General features: G+C 48.5%; 2 protein-coding genes across 3 annotated transcripts in view; one reads left to right on the top strand and one right to left on the bottom strand.

Annotated features, from left to right (window-relative positions):
- Nucleotides 1-1621: 1621 nt before the first annotated feature.
- Nucleotides 1622-5920, bottom strand: TIMM22 (translocase of inner mitochondrial membrane 22). 2 transcript variants are annotated; one of them, XM_050929037.1, is made up of 5 exons: nucleotides 5641-5920; nucleotides 4388-4584; nucleotides 3259-3331; nucleotides 1979-2101; nucleotides 1622-1863 (listed from the first exon to the last, which is right to left on the bottom strand). In XM_050929037.1, exons 1-4 carry the CDS (start codon nucleotides 5891-5893, stop codon nucleotides 2025-2027), a joined length of 600 nt encoding a protein of 199 aa, XP_050784994.1. In that variant the 5' UTR covers nucleotides 5894-5920; the 3' UTR covers nucleotides 1622-1863; nucleotides 1979-2024. The 2 variants fall into 2 exon arrangements, with proteins under 2 accessions (XP_050784994.1, XP_050784993.1); XM_050929036.1 differs by having other exon boundaries at nucleotides 1622-2101; nucleotides 5641-5919.
- A 347-nt stretch (nucleotides 5921-6267) lies between these two features.
- The window catches only part of SPECC1 (sperm antigen with calponin homology and coiled-coil domains 1), a 173384-nt gene continuing 159023 nt past the window's right edge, over nucleotides 6268-20628 (top strand). The window contains exon 1 of the mRNA XM_050928991.1: nucleotides 6268-6385. The gene's annotated coding sequence lies outside the window, so the exon portion shown is untranslated. The remainder of the gene's footprint in view (nucleotides 6386-20628) is intronic.

Genomic DNA, 20628 nt, shown 5'->3' with positions numbered 1-20628 from the left:
TTCCGCCCTTGCCGTGTAACTACTGCTATTATCACAGGGCTCTCTGAGGGCCAAGTGCAGACAGGTCTCTACAGCAAGGAGCCATCTTACTAGTAATGCTGCAGAGCCCAGCTGCTGATGCTGTGTCACTGATCCACTGCTGAGAGCACTAGCCAGCCTGCTCTGGAAACCTGAGAGCTGACAGGTCACATGGGGCTGGCTCCCCCCCAGCCCCAGCTGATTGTGGGGACACACACAGCACGGTTTCCCTTTCCAAACGGGACACTCCTCAAGCACCGGACAGCTAAAACCCTGCTGCTGCTCTCACCGTCCCATGTAAGCACTGGCTGTCATTACCCCAGGGCTGGCAGCAGCCTGTGAATGGGTGGCCATGACTCAGCAGGGGACCTACAGTGGAAATTGGAACCCCCCCACCCCCATGTCAGGAGCCCAGGCAACAGACCACTTAAGAGCGTAGTGGTGGTTGAGCCTTTCATAAAGGCAAACCAGGTTAATGTCGGCTTGAGCCTACCAAACTAACCATGTTTGTTCTAAGGTGTGGGAACAGCTGTCTTAGAAATGTGGCAGCCAGAACTCACCCTAAGGCACCAGTTCATGGGCGCTAATGAACAGTCAACTATGACTGCACTACAGCCAAGTCCATTGAGGAAGCCGGCAGCTATGGAAGAGCAGCCCTTTCAGCCCCCCTTGGAAAGCTAAACACACTTAACCCAAGCGGCCATCTCCTCCACCCTGCTGCATGCTGTAGTAACACTTGACCCTGACTCCAGCTTCGCTCACTTCCCATAACACCCTGCAGCGGTCCCAGGCTTAACATTCCTCTACATTCAGTGAGAGAGTTTTAAGCACCTTTGCCTGTGGAACACCACTTTCAGCCACAGTTCTGCACAGCCAGGCTCGGTTGAGAAGGTGTAGGGCATCAGACTGCTTACAGCTGTTTAGCATGCACTCCCAGCATGGCCACGAACATCTGTCTCCCTTTGGAAGAGCCTATTAACGTGTACCTCCAGCAGTGTGCCACTAACTAGCCATTACTGCAGCAGTCCCCGAACTCCGTGTGAGAGAAACTCTTTGCAGATTTAATCAGAAATCAGTCTGAAATATGGCCTAAAGTCATACTCAAGTCCAGCTGGTAGCTCTAGTGCACAATAATACAGTGTCTAGTAATAGCCAGCAACACAGAGCATGCGAAAGTGGTGCAGCTCCATCATGGGAAAGGAGTGTGAGCTGCTGAGTAACTATGACGCTCCTGACACTGTTCTAATGCAACGGCTTTCTAGTCTATAAACAACTTTTGGAACTAACTTTTTGAGCCAACGGCAGATGAAGCAGTAGCTTAGCTAGCCAGGCCTGCCATATAATATTATACTTCTGTCAACAAGTTGCTTTTTCCTAAGATGTTTTGTTGAAATGTTACCACACACATCGCTAGGTAAAATGCCTTTTCACTTGGTTCTCTTGAAGATATGGTAAGGAAAGTTGGTTCCTATTTAGTTGTACTTTAAAGCATTACACAGAGGGCAGGTACTCTACAGTGGATATTAAGAAATGCCTAGAATTAGTTATTCTTTCCCCCACAAGGTCTTGTTTCTACCCAACAGAGTGGCAAGTTGCAAACCCGTTACTGTTAAACGTTTGCAGCAAACTGTGACAACCCAGCTCGCTGCATTTATTTATCAAGATCCTGACAGCTTGCCTCTTTCAACACCAGCAAAACACTCCCCAGAAGTCAGACCTCAAAGGATCCGGAAGGCTTAGTTCTTGGAAACTGACCGTTTATCCATTCCGATGATGACATTGACCAGTGTGTCCAAAAGCCTGGCTCAATTCCCAGCAACTCCTGCGCCTGGCCATGAGATCAGCCTGCCAGGGCCAGGGGTGAAAAGATTATCAGTCATTTAGGAAACAGCAGGTACCATCCTGCTCTGATCACCGCTCCAAAGGCAAAGAAGAAGTCTAGCGAACCCACAGCTCTTACCAGCGGCACTGGAACATAAGTGAAACTTCCCCACAGGACTGTGCTGTTACCGTAGGTAATAATCAATCACTGCCGAGAAAGCCGCAAAGCCACCACAGCCAAGGGTCCCTGCTTTTAAACCAGCTGCAATGCAAAAAGGGAAGGGAAAGAATTAGGAATGCCCTGCATTTCTTCCCATTTACTGGCTTATGCTGCTGGCCTTGAAGAGGTCCCAGGATTGCAGATTTTCCATGCAGAGAATCTTGCACTCCAATTATAATTGGATTAGGAGACTTACATGCATCCCAGGAATTTGGCCCACGCTGCATTTGGAACCACAAGGGCTGGGCCTGCGTGCTGAACTAACTGAGCTTTGTTATGGTTTCTCTGCCTCTGAAGGGCTGCAAATGAATATTGCCATCTCCAATGCAATGGCTGTTTCAACAGCTGGCTGGATTCACTTGGCTCTGATCTCAGCACTACAGGTGACTTACGGTGGTTAAACAGTATGATGGGGACAGAAAGGCAGCAGCTGCTTTAAGAGCTCTAGAGGGATTAGGTCCAGGCCAGACACAGTATAATAGACTTAATTAGGAGCGCTTTCTAGAGCTGTTTGCTTCCCTTAATACTCTTTGAGAAGACTCCTTTGAGGAAGGGAAAAGAAGGCAGAACGCCAACTGTGCTGAAAAGCACCACAACCCCGTGCTTCAGCACAACCCCAGCTCCCCCTTCCATGCATGTTCTGAACAAGGGAGCATTTGGTGGGTTCTTGCCAAAAGCCCAGGTGATAAGCAGTGACTGGTGCTGGACTAATCCGCATTCTGATGGCTACTAGCTAGACTCACTCTGGGGCGCCAGCCGCTGGTGGTATTTCTTGTGCAATATTCGGTTTGAGGGGTTATTCTACATCTTAACACTGGAAGTTACTCTGAAAACTTTGAATAAAAATGTTTCATTTTTCCATTTGACTGATGCTTGTGTATAGTCCTTTTCACTGTATCTTTTATACAGTCAGCCCTCTGTGTCTGTGTGGGTCTTTCAAACCACAGGAGAAAGTAAAACATTTTAGATGACAGCAAAATATTATATAACCACCAATTAGCAGGGAAGCAGATGCAGCACCTAAAGCTAATTTAACTCATTTTGAACCATTACAAGTTCCATGGTGATGCCCCATTAATACTACGTGGACGTGTTCTGCACTTGGGATGTCTAGAAAAGACTGCTGTACATCCATGTAGCGGGCAGTTTTGGCCAGGGCCAGAGCTAGCACACAACAGTTCAAAGTAAGTGCTACTAACCTCTAAAGCCAATGGCGCCTCCAGTGATGCACCCACTAATAACACTGTTCTTCCAGTCTGATTTTCCACGATACTGTGGAATGGAGAAACGCAATGGAGTGACAGTAGGAAAGAGCACATGGAACTATTAGCATAGCTGCTGAATGTTAGGTTTGAGAATAAAAACACTCCTTCACTCCCCTTGACTCACAGCCGAATATGCTTGTCCCTAACTCTCCAGCAGCATGCAACATTGACGTTTGGTATGAGACTTCTTGGGGGAAGGGGGAGTATTTCCTAAGACACTTAGGGTACATCTACACCACAATGAAATGCCAGTGGCTGGCCTGTATCAGCTGAGTCAGGCTTGCAAGGTTTGGGCTGCGGGGTTATAAAACTGCAGTGCAGACATCCAGGCTCTGGAATGCTGCAAGGGGGAGAGGGTCCCAGAGCCTAGCCTCCAGCCCAAGCCCAACTGTCTACAATGCAGTAGCCCCATAAGCCCAAATCAGCTGACAAGGACCAGCTGTGAGTGTTTTATTACCATGTACACATACCCTTATTCTTCTACATGAGTTAATTACACATTCCAATTAAAATAAAGAAACTTGTTGCCTTACTCCTAAGCAAATATGAAAGTCAAGAGTTTTAGCAGCGAGATAAGCAGGGTCACTTTGCTCTCTAGCTACAAAATGAGATCCAGGATATGATCCAGAATTAACCTCCTTTTTGCTTCTAAAATTTTACAGGCATAAACAATTATAGGTTCAACTGATACTGAGATTTATTTTTTAAAAAGGGTGTCTAATCTTTAAAAATATAGTCCCCAAAATTACCCATATATTTATCCAGCCTTGGAACTGGAATGATCTTTGTTACCAAGTGTGCCCTAACAGGGTTGCAGTGACCCTCCCTTTCTTCCTCTGTGGTAAAATGGTGAAGAGGGTGGTTCTGTACTTTTTTCTGTTATAATAAGGAATCAGGGTCTGGAAAACACTGAAAATTAACAGGCTAGGTGTGCTTCATTTTCCTCCTAGAGCTTTTTTCCATCACCCAAGGTTGCTTTAGTGTAGCTCAAGAGCAAGTTAGTTAGGAACGCACGCATGTCAAGGGTTTCTAAAGAATGAAAGCATTTCTGATGGCTACTTACAGACTCTACTAGGCATTCAGTACAGGAGAACATAGCACCCACAATGGCAAAGTTTTTGGCATAGGACATCCCTCGTTGCCCCATATCTTTAAGGACTTCTTTTGCAGTTGGTGTACGATAGGGATCCTTGGGATCAAACCCTACGTTGGTATCGATGCCTGCTGTGAATACACCAAATGCTCCTCCCAAAACAAAACCTAAAGAAGCCAAAAAACCACAGTAAGAACAGAATATTTCCCCACTGATTGTAGCAGTGCAGCACTGCCATCACAACAAACGTCCCAGCATCCTGGTACGTTACAACTTTTAAAAGATGTTTGTGGTCAGGAGAGTGGACTCTTCCTCCCCCCCCCCCCCCCCCCGGTCACATTATGCATCTGAAGTAGTTTTTTTTTTTTTTTACCCACGAAAGCTTATGCCCAAATAAATCTGTTAGTCTTTAACGTGCCACCGGACTCCTTGTTATTAATAACACAGCGCATCTCCAAGCACCACTTCTGTTACCCTCTGCGGCCAGTAATGGAGAGTCATGTGTACAAAGGGGGAAACTGAGGCTCAGGGAGGGAGAAGTAACTGACCCGAATATACAAACAGCCATACTGAGTTAGGGCAATGGCACAGCCAGCCCAGTATCCTGTCTTCTGACAGCAGCCAGTGCTGGATCCTTCAGAGGGAACGAACAGAACCGGGCAATTACTGATCCATCCCCTGTCACCCAGTCCCTGCTTCTGGCACTCAGAGGTTTAGGGACTGAGACCATGGGGGTTGTGATCCTGATCATCTTGGCTAATAGCCATTGATGGACCTATCCTCCATTAACTTATCCAGTTCTTTTTTGAACCCTGGTACAGTCTTGGCCCTCACAGCATCCTCCGGCAACGCGTTGCAGAGGGTGACTGTGCCTCGTGCGAAGAGGTATTTCCTTCGGTTTGTTTCAAACGAGCAGCCTGTTCCTTTCACTGGGCGGGCGACGCTCCCCGCCCCCCAGCTCTTGTGCTACGTGAATGGGCAAATAACCCTTCCCTGTCCACGCTCCCCACTCCACGGGTGATGTGATAACCCTCCACCTCCCCCCGGTCTCCGCGGAGCCCCGAGGCCTCTCCCTGTAACCCCGCAGCCCGGCTCAGGGCAGGGGGCCCCCGCGATCCTGCCCCGGGGCCGGCAGCCAGCGCGGGGGAAGCCCAGCTGCCCCGGGGGCAGGCAGCTCGAGAGGCGGGAGGGGGCGATGGGTGCCGGGCCGGGCCGCGCCGCACCTCCCACGCAGGCCAGCGCCGCCTTGAAGCCGCAGCTCTCCATGACCCGCTCGATCAGCTTCTGCTCCTCGCTCTTGGGCGGGGCCGGGATGCCCCCCAGCGCGGCGGGGTCCAGGGCCCGGGCCTGGCGGGGCCCCCGCCGCTCCCCCACCAGGTGCTCCAGCAGGAGGCTGTACTGCAGCGGAGCCGGCCCGGCCGCGTCAGGCGCGGGGCCGGCGGGCGCGCCCCCCTCCGGGGAGCGGGCCGCCGCCATGACAGGCCGCGTAAACTCAGTCGTTGCCTCCCCGGCCGTAGATTCCACACTCGGAGTTGAGGATGCTTCTGCCCCGGCCGCCTGTGGTTCCGCAGCAGCCGATTCGACACAGTGTAACTACTCGCGGGCGGGGAGCGAGGCCCTCGTCCCAGCGGACTACAACTCCCAGCATGCCCGTCACCGAGGGGCTCGGGCGCGCCGGGATTCACGGCCCTTGTAGCCCGTCTCTAACCGCTATGGGCTGTATATCCCAGCGTGCCTTGCAGCAGCCCCCATAAAGAGACTGTGACTCCCGGCACGCTCGCCCGCTTCAGGCTCCGCTGCGCTCAGGATGATGGGATTTGTAGTCCGGAGAGTCTGAGAGGAAGAACCACATTTCCCAGGGTGCCCCGCGGCGCTAGCCCCCTGGCGGCCGTTGGGACCGTTGCAGAGGAGAGGAAAGGTGCTTGGTACCAGAGCATCCTTGAGAGGAGGCGGCTGAGGAGGCAGCAGGTGAGCGGGGCTGGGGCGGGCTGACCCTTGGGGCCTCTCCCAGGGCAGGGCCAGGGGAGTGGCAGGGGCCGTGGCTCACGGGCTGTGGGAGGGGCCCTGGTGACTGCCCTGCAATGGGGGAGCCCCTGGGCCCTCACGCAGAGCGGCCTCCCCATGAAGGCAACAAGGGCCGTGGTTAGTCAGAGGGCAGCCAGAGTGCCGGGTGTCCCCCCCCTGGAGCCCTGCAGCCGCCTCAGGCCCAGTGCAGGCGAGTGGCCTTGGGGAAGCCCTGGGTCCCGGTGTGCAAGGCCCCCCCTCTGCTGGCCTGAGGGGCAGGGCTGTCCTGTGGGTGGCTGTCACTGACACCACTGTGTGGTGGCCGTGCCAAGGTGCCCGATCCCACTGCCATTTATGGGTACCTGTGCAGCAAGGCTGGTCAAATGTCGCCCACGGGGTCCTGCGATGCACCCCCCTGACTTTCTCTTGTCTTCTGGAGGGAGTGACCCCAGGAAGTTGATAGGTCCCAGCATCTGAGGTGGTTGCTTGGGCTAGGACAAGGGCAGCTGTACTCCGCTTCATTTTACATATGTTAGGCAGAGAAACACCAGGTGGACAGATATTGTCCATGCAGGCCCTCAGCTGAGTGAAGTTTGGATGCCCCTGGCATAACACAGCACTCAGGCTTGGCGGTTTGTACAGATCAAGGGGCACTGAGAGTGTATACATCTGTCTTGCAGCCACAAAATGCAATCCTGATTAGTGTCAGATCAGGCAGGGATCTTAACTCTTACACTACTGTTTATTCTGTTTGGCAGAAGCATAGAAACTTCCCATCCTGATAAGCTTAGCCTCTTAAAAGGGAGGCTGTCAGCTAAAATAAATACTTCAGCCATATATGCTATTTGTTCATGCGTCATTTTGCTCAGTAGTGGCATAGCTGGACCATTTTCACTTTTTGATTCCCATGCACTAGCATAACTCTGTTGCTAAGCTTGCTGCAGGGAAGGGAAGGATGGGTTTAAAATCAAACAAAATATTTTTGTGGTAGTTCTATGGAAAGTTTTTACTATTAATATATTTTAAAAATCTGCAGTTTTTGGCCTAACCCATAAGGAATAACTGTTATGGTGAGAATGAGATGCTTTGAGGCACTGAATTTCAATAACTTAAAATGTGAGAAAACATTGTAGTGGTTATTTTAAAAAGAATTTATGACCTAAAAGTGACTTATTTCCATGTATCCCTCTGAAAAGCAGACCCATGGTCTGAACTGAGTACAAGTGCACTAGGTGTTCTGTAGTATATTATCCTGGTTTTCCTTTTTTCTTTTACCTCAGCACTGTTACTTGTTTACATTGACACATATATGCAGATCTGGATAATTGTGTGCAAATATATTTAACACTGTACAATGGTTTATTTTCCCCTTCAAATATACAAAGTTGAGCAGAACCTCCTGACTTGTGCATTGAGTTCCACTGCCCTCTACTGGCTTCTCCATGCTATTCCCTCTGTAACTGAATGTAGTAGGTCAGGGGTAGGCAAACTTTTCAGCCTGAGGGCCACGTCAGGTTTCCAAAACCGTATGGAGGGTGGAGTAGGGAGGGCTGTGCCTCCCCAAACAGCCTGTCCCCTGCCCCCTATCTGCCCCTTCCCACTTCCTATCCCCTGACTGCACCCCTCAGAACCCCCCACCCATCCAACCCCCCCCAACTCCCCTGACAGCCCCCCAGGACCTCCCACTCCTAACTGCCCCCCTGGGACCTCACCCCTTATCCAACCTGCCAACTCCCTGTCCCCTGACTGTCCCAACCCCTATCCACACCCCCGCCCCCTGACAGGCCCCCCTGACTCCGACGCCTATCAACCCCCCCCCATTCTCTGTCCCTTGACACCCCCTCCAAACCTCCACCCCATCCAATCTCTCCCTGTCCCCTGATTGCCCCTGGGGACCTCCTGCCCCTTATCCATCCCCCCCCACCCCCTTACCATGCCACTCAGAGCAGCACGTCTGGCAGCTAGGCTGCCTGGCCGGAGCCAGCCATGCCGCCGCGCTGCCCAGCAGGAGCTCGCAGCCCCACTGCCCAGAGCACTGACGGCTCAGCGAGCTGAGGCTGCAGGGGAGGGGGAACAGCAGGGGAGGGGATGGGGGCTAGCATCCCTGGCCGGGAGCTCAAGGTCTGGGCAGGACAGTACCATGGGCCGTAGTTTGTCCACCTCTGCAGTAGGTACTCAAGTCTCTTAATATAAAAAGGAGGAGCCAGAGTGCTCTTCATGAGGAGAACTGAACTTCAGAACTCACTCCCTCTTTTGATCCGAAATAGCCCATATCTGCTGATCTTCAAGGCACCTGCAAAGCCCATGTATTTCCCTACGATTTTGGGCGAGTGAGAGATGTGTTGAGGGCTGGGACTTGTGCACTTAGAGTTTGGCTCTCTCTGTGGCTGGAGTGTTGTTTTGGGTTATTTTTTCCCAGATCGGTGATTTGGGATTGGAAGGGCGTGCAATTTATTCTTCCCATTTCTGATGTGGTTAGCAGGCATCCACGGTAATGGGGACAGACTCCATTTATTGCCAGAAATTACATGATGATAGTCTTCTGATGTTTACCCCCACAATATCTTTCTTTTCATTATGAATGTTGTCCCCCTTTCCCAGTATCATGCACACATGGGTTTATATTCTGCATGTGAACTAAGACATTTATCTTGCAAACATTTAAGTCTGTGCTTTTCTCTAAGTATGCAAGTTGTCCCATTTACTTTCATGGACTATTCATATGACTAAATGTAAGTGCTTGCAGGATTGGGGCCTAGATAATGTGACTGACAATTCTTGCTATGTGGAACAAGTAGAAACCTGCAGTGAACAAGCTGCTCACTCCAAACTTCAAATTCTCTGTCTCAAAAATACTCACTGGACGCTTGCAAATTAGTGCTGTTTGATCCCCTTCAGCACAAGCCTGTCATCTGAATAACTTGCCTGAAATTACGCTGCTGACTAGGGTGACCAGATAGAAAGTGTGAAAAATCAGGATGGGGTTGAGGGGTAATAAGTATCTTTATAAGAAAAAGCCTCAGATATCAGGATTGTCCCTATAAAATGGAAACATCTGGTCACCCTACTGCGGACTTGGAGCTGCTAAGCCCTCAGTATTCAACCTCTGCCAAGAAACCTCAGTTCTGTCGAGAGAGATTACTTTTTTTTTTACCTGTGTAGCCTTGACTGGAACTCTTTCAAACATTCTTTTCTCTTTGCCCTGTAATTAAAATGAAATGTGTTATGCATGAAAGGTCAATAGCTATTATGTTTTTATAAAACATATGCACAGTGACTGATCTATACATTTAGGATCTGTTTAGTTTCACTAGAGGGCAGCACATAGGAGTTTTTAGGAGAGAATTGGTCAGTGTCACTGAACCTTTGATTGGAGAATATGGACATATAGGTCAGTGCCCTGAAGGACAGAGCATTTAAACTATATTTATAATATTCTTGTCTGAAATTCTGATTCTGAAGTATACCTTTCATATAGCAGCCAGCTCTCTGCTGGAAGCAGAGTCCCTCTTCTGCATAGACTCGGGTGATTATTTTGGGTATTGCTGCACAGAAAATCTTCACAGCTCTCTAAACCAATCACTCAAATCCCAGAGTTATTCCAGAAGTGACTTCACTGCATGAGAAGCAGTTTAGCAATGGAGGCCAAAATAAATAAATTGGTTCCCTCTCTCTGCCCCTTCATCTTCCGCTTCGCTCCCGGAAAGGCTCCAGCTTTGTAGGTCTCCTGTGACTTTGTGGACAGATAATGAGCTGCAAGTATTTCTGCACAGAGGGCTATTTTTGTAGCCTTGACATCCTGAACTGCTGCTACAAGAAGAGTAAAAATTAGCCAAAAAGGAATGTCTTTACATCTAGCACTGTGGTAGCTGAGTCTTAATTTAGGGTATTGCCAGCCCTGAGTGTTGAAAAATCATGAGTCAGGCCCCCAAAATCATATGATTGGCTTGAAAATCATGAGATTTAAAAGTAACACATTTGGGGGTCTTTTTATCTGCCTTCTGCTGTTTTTCCTTAGTGGTCATGTTTTCACGCTTTATCCATAACCATGAGGCTAGACACTTTGTGTGTGTGTGTGTGTGTGTGTGTGTGTGTGTGTGTGTGTGTGTGTGTGTGTGTGTGTGTGTGTGTGTGTGTGTGTGTGTGTTTAATGAAAACTGAGAGTCTCATCTACTAACATGACTCCAGGGGCTGGAGCTTTAAGTAAAACACTAAATATCACAATACTCATGATAAAATCCCAAGAGCTGGCAGCTCTGAGTATCAAAGCTAGATAGGCTGGTTGCTGAGAAGCTGCTTCCCCACATGTCCCTCTCCATGACCATGAGCCCTCTGAATGTCTGCAGAGAGCTCTGGCTGTTGCACTGATGTGGTTTAGAGCAGCATTTCTCAATGACTGGTCCGTGGACTGGCACCGGTCCTTGAAATCTCCCTGACACAGTTTTGGAAGGCAGCAAGCCAGTCCTTGGTATCTAAAAAGTGGAGAAACATTGGTTTAGAGTATGATCCCAGCTGGGACTTCTACCCTTCTTTGGAAGCAGGAAGTGACTTTGCAAATAAAAAACATTGTTGGTAGGTGTCACGGAGTGTGGCGGAGTCCGGGCCCTGCGACCTCCACTTCCTGCAATTCACCGTGACTCTCAGCCAGCCAGTAAAACAGAAGGTTTATTAGACAACAGGAACACAGGTTACAGCAGAGCTTGTAGGTACAACCAGGGCCCCTCAGTCAGGTCCCTCTGGGGGGCAAGGATCTTAGACCTGAGACCTGGGTTCCCTGTCTCTTCCCAGCCAGCCCAAAACTGAAACTAAAAACCTCTCCAGCAGGCTCTCCTCCTTTGTCCAGCTTCCTGGGCAAAGGTGTTAACTCCCCCCACCCCACTTCCTGGCTCAGGTTACAGGCTCAGGTCCTGTCCCTCACCTAAAGTCATCCCCTGCTCTCCCATCCCCCTTGCAGACAGTCCCTACTGCTTCACAGTAGGTTTTATGGCAGTTTGCAAAGCAGGTGGTGTCAAGCCAAATTCTGGTTGAGGTGGCTTATTTCGCAGTTGGGAATCCATGTCCTTCTTTTCTACTGTTGACTCGGGGTCTGTTCCACTTTTTTTTTTTAAATTTTTGCTGCATTCTTAAAAAATCGGTCCAGTGGATAGAGCAGGAAATTGGGAGCCAGGACTCTTGAGTTCTATTCCCAATTCTTAGTCACTGACACTAAGAGAGTTATTTACCTCACTGTTCAGACATCTATAATGTGGTGATGACGATACTTTAACTAATTTGTTTACTGTTTGTAGAGTGGTTTCATATCCTTGGATGGAAGGCTCAAGACAAGGCACAGTATCTAGTGAAATCTGCCTGCTCTCTGAATTCAGCAACTGAAAGCAAAGTTGCTTCATCTTCTGAGCCTCACTCAATTTGTTCATAAAATGCAAACCAAAGTTCAGAGTAGGCTGAGGAGGGGATTACTTCTCTATTGAACTGACAGGGCTTGCCAAACTGATAACAGTTGTCATTATTCTGCTGCACCACCAACATATCCATAAAGACTTGGGCTGTAGACCACGAGGGCAGGGATTTGAGAGTGAAGGCTGAAAAGACAGGATGGTGAACTAAGCTCCTGACTCAGGTTAGCATAAGACAGACTGTTTACATTTTTTTTTCAAAGCCTTTTCTTAGGACCAGCTGGGCTTGCTCCATGTGACTGCGTTTTGCAATTTGGCAGGAAGCACGAGACTTGGGTTTGGGGAATGTTTGTCTGAACCTTCCTGTTTTCTCTCTCTGTGTCTAATTTATTGCAAGTATTTTGTATTAAGCCCTTTGAAGAGTGAGACCCTCTACTGTGCAGGGTATCTGTGCTTTTCATTTGGTCCACTCCCGTCTCTATCACTCCCTTCACCCTGATATCAGAGATAATTGTGTTTTTGCCCAATGATTAACAATTTTAAAAGTACGTAACATCTCGTAACTTGAGTGCTTAAAAAATGTGTCTCAAGTTTTCTGATGTCACCTCCCAGGGAAGTAAGCTGCTGTTATAGGACCCTGAGTTCTCTTTCAAGAAACCTGGTTTAGTCCAGAGAGAAGTCGTTGTAGGAGGGCAAGTGCTGGGGGGAGAGGTGCAGTGAAAAGGCAAAGGAATCCTCAGTTTGGTAAATTACTTTCAGGCTTTGTCAAGCTGCTGAAATGCTCCTGATATTAAGGACCAGGGGCCCAGTCCTGCAATCCCTCTGTGTGGAACTCCCATGGAATCCATATGGAACACAACAGATTAAAAACGAAACAATATGTTACATTTCTATCTCCAGTTAATGAAAAAAATTAATTTAACTCACTGCAGGTACCTGCTCAGGTACCTTCAGGTATGGATCTACCCACCACAACCTACCCTGTAACAAGGAATGGGGCACCATTTCCCTTGGGCCAGATCATACCCACTAGACTTGCACACAGATGGGACCCTTTATAGTTAGATTTACCCTCAGCTGTGCTGTAATGGTGAGAGCTGTCACTTCCAGGACACCTTCCCCTTCACCATTTCTGGACCCCATGCAGTCGGATTGGATGGAAAGGACCAGTTCTAGGAGAAAGCACATCATCCATTGCCTCCACCTGAATTCCATCTCATGCAGAATCCCCTTTGATGTGAGGAACCTCCTTAAAGTGAGGTTCAGAGGGCAGGGCCGTCCCTGGCAGCCCATCACCAAGGAAGGATAAACAGCAGCACACTCTGGAATGATTTATTTGGTGGCACTCATACAGTGTCTGATCACAAGCTAAAATCTTTCGTATCTCAATCTTGTAATAGCCCAAGTGAAATATTGCACTTTCAGTGACTCAAAAATATTTCACAAAAATATGATTAGGTATCCAAATCTGCAGGTTCCTCTTGCTTGTGAATGGGTCAAAATCTGTGACTATTTAAAGGCCTCTAAGTCTTTTATTATATTTTTAGCAGTGTGTTATTCTGCGGTGACTAAGCTGCAGCTATTGCAATGAGGCGTTCAGAACCAAAATATTCCTCTGAATGAGTTCGCTTGAAATAGCTCATTTGGTGAGCTGCTCTTCCCTTTTTGGATTTGGATAGAATGGGAATTCTGGACTCCAACTCAACGGTGCTGTAAGCTGGTACATCTCCATAGACTCCAATGCTCCAGCAATAAATTTGTGCCCTCTGGTTCTAAGCCTTTTGTGTCTCCATCATCTGAAAGCTTCCTGGTGTGTAACTGATGTGATTATGAGTGAGTTGCCTTTAAATAGCCATTAACTCTAACGGTCACCATGGTGACTGCTGTACCAAAGCCTCTTGCTGGTAGGTTGCCCGGCTCCCTGAGTTATTACAGTTTAATGCTCAGAGCCTGTTGGATTCACAATTGGGCAGAGGCCACAAATGTCAGAAAGGAAAAAACTATGTATTTTAAATCTTTATGGAAGGGAATCTTGATGCTGGTGAAAGGACTGGGATTGACAGCCCAAGAGACTGATGACCTTGGCCCACAGAAAAGGGACTTAATGGGCAGTAGTGGAGCAACTTTTCCCCATCCACTACCCCCTCCCCAGTCTGCTCCAACCCTGCTCAGGAGCAATCTAGTAGAGGGTGGGACAACACCAGTCTCCGTGGCTGATTCAGTGCTTAGCCTTTCTCCAGTAACAAGGGAAATGGTGTTACTCTAGTTGTGAGGTGGATAATACGAGCAAGCTTAGACTCACCAGCTCACTGAATCTTGGTCACCAAACAACCACCAGATTGTAATGCTTTTCAGTCACTATCCACCTGGGCCAGGTTTCAGCTAGAGAGCTGGACAGGAAGGGCCTGATCCAAAGCCCACTGAAGACAAAAGAGAGACTCCCATTGCCTTCAATAGGCTTTGGACCAGATCCTAAGGTTCTCTATCTCCTTAACAGTAAGAACATTGGCTACGTTTTCTATTTAATTTGAGGAACAAATAATTCTTTGTTCTATGGAGATGTCTAGCTATTTGGTTAAACCATGTTTAACTCTGCATTTGTCTCTTCCTCTCCATTTCCTGAGGGCTGTTTGAACTAATCAGTGGACTGAACATGGGCTGGGAGGTAGGAGTTCCTAAGCGATAATTACACTGCAGTGATAAAGTCACTTTCAAGTTACTAGCTAGGCACAAATCTGCTCACCCATCTGCTCTGATGATGGAGGAAAAAGAGTGACATTGGAGTTGCCTAGGCAAATGAGGAGAGAGAAGAGTTGCCAAGGCTGATTTAGTTTTTTTGTTTCCTCATTGGTAACAATGGGAATAAAAATACTGATTCCCCTGCCTCACAGATTGTCCAGAGTTAACATTTACAGGTCTTGGAGGAGGAAAACCCTTTAAGTGCTAAGGAATTCTATCACTGGACTGCTTGCTCCATGGCTTCCCGCTTTTCTGTGCACCCATGCTATGCCTTTTGCACTTCTCTAACCTTCTTGCTCTGCTCCTCCAGCCGCTCTGCACAGTGAGCTTAGTGCCTTGCCCTGTTGTCCCTCACAGCCTCTTTTTCCCTTTGTCAAGTATCAGAGGGTAGCCGTGTTAGTCTGGATCTGTAAAAGCAGCAAAGAATCCTGTGGCACCTTATAGACTAACAGACGTTTTGGAGCATGAGCTTTTGTGGGTGAATACCCACTTCCTCAGATGCATGTAATGGAAATATCCAGGGCAGGTATATATATGTGTGCTAGCAAGCAAGCTAGAGATAACGAGGTCAGTTCAATCAGGGAGGATGAGGCCCTGTTCTAGCAGTTGAGGTGTGAAAACCAAGAGAGGAGAAACTGGTTCTGTAATTGGCAAGCCATTCACAGTCTTTGTTCAATCCTGAGCTGATGGTGTCAAATTTGCAGATGAACTGAAGCTCAGCAGTTTCTCTTTGAAGTCTGGTCCTGAAGTTTTTTTGCTGCAGGATGGCCACCTTAAGGTCTTCTATAGGTGATGTGCCCGGGATGGAAGCTGGAGGCATGAAGGTAGGCATAGCGGTCTACCTTCATGCCTCCAGCTTCCATCCCGGGCACATCACACGATCCATTGTCTATAGCCAAGCACTGAGGTACAACTGCATCTGCTCTGACCCCTCAGACAGAGACCAACACCTACAAAATCTCCACCAAGCATTCTCAAAACTACAATACCCGCACGAGGAAATAAGGAAACAGATCAACAGAACCAGACGTGTACCCAGAAGCCTCCTACTGCAAGACAAACCCAAGAGAAACCAACAGGACTCCACTGGCCATCACATACAGCCCCCAGCTAAAACCCCTCCAACGCATCATCAGGGATCTACAACCCATCCTGGACAATGATCCCACACTTTCACAGGCCTTGGGTGGCAGGCCAATCCTTGCCCACAGACAACCTGCCAACCTGAAACATATTCTCACCAGTAACTGCACACCACACTATAATAACTCTAGCTCAGGAACCAATCCATGCAACAAACCTCGATGCCAACTCTGCCCACATATCTACACCAGCGACACCATCACAGGACCTAACCAGATCAGCCACACCATCACTGGTTCATTCACCTACACATCCACCAATGTAATATACGCCATCATATGCCAGCAATGCCCCTCTGCTATGTACATTGGCCAAACTGGACAGTCTCTACGGAAAAGGATAAATGGACACAAATCAGACATTAGGAATGGCAATATACAAAAACCTGTAGGAGAGCACTTCAACCTCCCTGGCCACACTATAGAAGACCTTAAGGTGGCCATCCTGCAGCAAAAAAACTTCAGGACCAGACTTCAAAGAGAAACTGCTGCGCTTCAGTTCATCTGCAAATTTGACACCATCAGCTCAGGATTGAATAAAGACTGTGAATGGCTTGCCAATTACAGAACCAGTTTCTCCTCTCTTGGTTTTCACACCTCAACTGCTAGAACAGGGCCTCATCCTCCCTGATTGAACTGACCTCGTTATCTCTAGCTTGCTTGCTAGCACACATATATATACCTGCCCCTGGATATTTCCATTACATGCATCTGAGGAAGTGGGTATTCACCCACGAAAGCTCATGCTCCAAAACGTCTGTTAGTCTATAAGGTGCCACAGGATTCTTTGCTGTTTTTCCCTTTGCTGTTCTTGCTGCTCTACCCACCTGCCTTTTTACACCTTTGGTCTTGCATGGCCTCTGTTCAGCTTTCCTAAGGTGGCATGCCTGTGCATACTCAGTGATTTCTTCCATTCGGATACCTTTTTGGCTCTCGTGGGATTTTGTTCAGCTTTTTCTGTCTAGCAAACTGTCCCCAAACTTGGTTGAATATATCTTTCTCTGGCTTTATGTTCTGACAATCTTGCATTTTATTTCCTCTTTGAATCTTTGCTGGAGACTTGAATTAGTCACTGGCTTTTCAGGGAACTTTGAGAGCTGAGAGTGCTTGCTCTAGTCCCAATAGATCAGTCCCAGTTCTATAAACTGTGATTTTTTTATTATTTTTTCATAGCTTGGGCCTGGGCTACACTAGTGTGTGTGCGGGGTTCTAACTAAGATACGCAACTTAAGCTAAGCGAATAGCGTCGCTGAAGTCGAAGTATCTTAGTTCTACTTACCTGACGTCGACTCCGCTTACTCCTCCTGCTGAGGTGAAGTATGGGCATCGATTAGTGGATTGATTTATTGCTTCCAGACGAGATGTGATAAATCAATACCTGATACATTGAACACTACCTGCCAATCTGGCGGGTAGTATAGACGTACCCTTAGACCAGGCCTGCACAACATGCGGCCCGCAGAGCCTCACTGTGCGGCCCACGGGGGGATTCTAAATCCCCCACACACAACGCTCTGCGGGCAGCCCAAAGCCCTTTAAATCTCAGCCGCGGCAGGTAGTCAGAGGGCTCTGGGCTGCCCGCAGCGGCGGCAAGCCCAGAGCCCTTTAAATCCCAGACGCAGCCGGGAGTCGGAGGGCTCTGGGCTGCCCGCAGAGATTCCCAGCCACGGCTGGTATTTAAAGGGCTCAGAGCTCCCCCCGGCTTCGGGCACCCCAGAGCCCTTTGAATCCCGGCCACGGCTCCCCACAGATTTAAAGGGCTCAGGGCTCCCCACAGTGACCGGCAGCCCAAAGCTCTTTGAATCCCCGCCCACGGCCGCTGATTGCCCCCTCCGCATACCCCTGCCCCAACTGCCCTCCAGGACCCCCACCCCCTATCTAAGCACCGCTGGTCCTTGTCCCCTGATACCCCTCTCCCGAGACCCCTGCCCCTAACTGCCCTCCAGGACCCTACCCCCTATCTGAATGCCGCTGCTCCTTGTCCCCCGATTGCCCCCTCCTGAGACCCCTGCCCCTAACTGCCCCTTGAGACCCCAGCCCCTATCTAAGCTTCCCTTCTCCTTGTCCCCAACTGCCCCCTCCTGAGACCCCCCCCCAACTTCCCCCCAGGACCCCACCCACTACCTGTCCCCTGATAAACCCCTGGAACTCCCATGTCTATCCAACTGCTGCCTGTCCCCTGACTGCCCCCCCCCCGAACCTCCGCCCCATCCAACCCTCCCTGTCCCTTGACTGCCCCCTGGAACCCCCTACCCCTTCTCCAACCCCCAGCCCCCTTACCGTGCCACTCAGACCAGCGTGTCTGGCTCTGTGCAGCTCCAGACAGTTGCTGCCATGCTCCCCCGCGGAGCCCACAGCCAGTCCCCCCCTCCCCAGCACCTGCCTTCCAGATTTGAACACCTCAGCATTCAGGAGTGCTCAAGCTCAGTTTGGGCAGCTGTTATTTCATTTCTCCCAAATCAAATATACTGATCCACTGTAACTTGCTGTAGAAGAAGTAGGATAAAATTGAGCAAGAAATGCTTGTTAGGACTGGAATTGCTATTTTCAACAGCCATTGCCTTTTTGTTTGTTTAAAAGGAAGACAGTAATACTGCATTGGCAAATTCCCTATAGAAAGAAAGAATGAAACAAAAGAATAATAAAGGCACCTCAACTTTTCCTCATTTATGGAGGACAGTCTTATAATATGCATCTAGATATCCTCCAATCACAGAAGCTGAAAATTGTTCCACTTCACTGCAGCTCTGTAACCATATGGGGACCAATCCTGTCTGTGTTCTGTGCACATCCAAAATTCCTGCTGAATGACCCACCCTGAGAGCGAGTTACCAGTGACCCAGGGCTGGGGCTGCAGGAGGTGTGGCGGGGGGGGGGCGGGGAGCCCAGGGCTGGCGCAGCAGTGGGGTAGGGGGAGAGCACTGGTGGGGAAGCTCAGTGCTGGGGCAGCAGGGGGTGTGGGTGGGTGGGGGAGCTCAGGACTGGGGCAGCAGGAGGGTACAGGGGGGAACCCAGGGCTGGGACGGGGGGCAGCCAAATTTTTTTTTTTGCTTGGGGCAGCAAAAAACCTAAAGCCGGCCCTGCCGGGTTCCCCCAGCCGCCGAAGCCCTGGGTCCTTTAATTTGACCCTGAGAGCTCCCAGCCACCTCTTCTGCTGGGAGCCCCGGTTGATTAAAGTATCACCTCCCCACCCCCAGCCTTCCTTTTTGGCCCACAGCTGTTTTTGTGGGGCGGCGCTGGGGAAAGAGAGTTTGTTTCCGCATGGCTGGGCGGCCCTGGGGCGGGGTGTTTCTGCGGGGCCGGGAGGTTTCGGCCCTCAGCTGTTTTCTTTGGAGTAATGTGGCCCTCGCCGCTTTACAAGTTGTGCAGGCCTGCCTTAGACAGAGACTAGGAGAGAGGATGTGTGAATGTAATGATATGTGTTAACAGAGTCTTAGCACCAGGATCCTGGCCATGTTTCATTTATATGAATTACATTTTACATAACTAGATCTACCCCAATTTTCCCCTCTTAAATGTTACTGTATAATATTGTTGGTCTAAAGCTAGTCATATCCAGAGGCAGATGTGAGTACCCAATTTATCGCCTGTGAAATGCTTTGGGTTCCTTTAGGATTCAAGGAGTTATAGAAATGCAAGGAGATTATTATTTTGTTCCTTATCACACTGAGCCCACCTACGTGCAACATCTTTTGTTCCCCCTGGAGTCAGAAAGCTTATACCATATGTAGGTTGCTAGGACTTCATTCTAGCTACTTTCTTGCTTCTTTGCTCGTTGCGTCTGTTGCCTTCAGATTTTGAAGGGTTTGAGTGGTATTTCTGTTTGTAAATCAGGCTGATGTTCAAGGTAACTGTGCTAGAAAACAGGAGGATGAGTCCTTGACCTTGTGTAGTAATCTGCTTTCAATTTCTGGGTCTTGTGTTTTGATGACAGCTCATGTGATCAGTATAGCTGGAGCAGATAGTATTGTGTACATCTGTGAAGAATAGACTAGCCATTTGTTTTAAGAAGTTCATGCTGCTGACACGTGAATCCTGAAAGCGGAGGTGTCTGCTCCTAGTTGCTTCAGGGACAATTAAAACCTGAAACATATGCCAAATTGACACCTCTTCGGATGAATTTAGAAATGTCCCAATTGATTTTAGCTGCAGTAAGATGATTGTGTGTTAAATATCTGTGAATTGGGCGGTTGCAGCTATGTTTTACTATCTTTACTGTATATAAATCATGAAAGCAGAGCCAGGATCTCAGAATGGAATTTCCTTGCATTCCATCAATGCACATTTCTTAATATTTTATAACGTGAAGTTACAGTTAGTTCTGAGAAGACTTGGGTCTGGAAAATTTGTCTTGTTAGTGGCTAATTTTGAGTGAGGAACTGCTCAACTCTAATCCAGACCTTCCCACTGACTCTCTGGGTTTCGCCAAGTCCCTAAAGTCAACATGTTCAAAAGAATTCAAATGTTGAAAAATTGGAAAATCAGAAAAGAGCCACAAGAATTATTAAATGATTAGAAAGCCTGCCTCAACAAAAAGAAGGTTAAAGGATGACTTGATCACAGAAATATTAATAGTGGGCTCTTCAGTCTAGGAAGAAAAGCATAACATGATTCAGTGGCTGGAAATTGAAGCTAGACAAATTCAGACTGGAAATAAAGCATACATTTTTAACAGTGAAAGTAATTAACTATTTGGAACAAGTTACTAAGGATCATGGTGGATTCTCCATCACAGACAATTTTTTAAATCAAGACTGGATGTTTTCTGAAAGATCTGCTCTAGGAAGTTCTCTGGCTTGTGTTATACAGGAGGTCAGACTAGATGATCACAGTGGTCCCTTCTGGCCTTGCAATCTACAAATCCATGAGAAGTAGCCTCTGATTTTGGGTGCCTAACTTAAAACAACTTGAGTCTGATTTTTCAGAGATG

Source organism: Gopherus flavomarginatus, chromosome 19 (assembly GCF_025201925.1).
Source record: "Gopherus flavomarginatus isolate rGopFla2 chromosome 19, rGopFla2.mat.asm, whole genome shotgun sequence".
Taxonomy (NCBI): domain Eukaryota; kingdom Metazoa; phylum Chordata; order Testudines; family Testudinidae; genus Gopherus; species Gopherus flavomarginatus.
This window is presented reverse-complemented; position numbering and strand designations above follow the sequence as displayed.

Excerpts from the sequence above, each read along its gene's own strand:
- TIMM22 (XM_050929037.1), bottom strand. The coding sequence starts at position 5,893 with ATGGCGGCGGCCCGCTCCCCGGAGGGGGGCGCGCCCGCCGGCCCCGCG. Across the intron at positions 4,585-5,640 it reads GGCGCTGGCCTGCGTGGGAG|GTTTTGTTTTGGGAGGAGCA; the intron begins GTGCGGCGCGGC and ends TGGCTTCTTTAG. Across the intron at positions 2,102-3,258 it reads AGGCGCCATTGGCTTTAGAG|CTGGTTTAAAAGCAGGGACC; the intron begins GTTAGTAGCACT and ends TTTGCATTGCAG.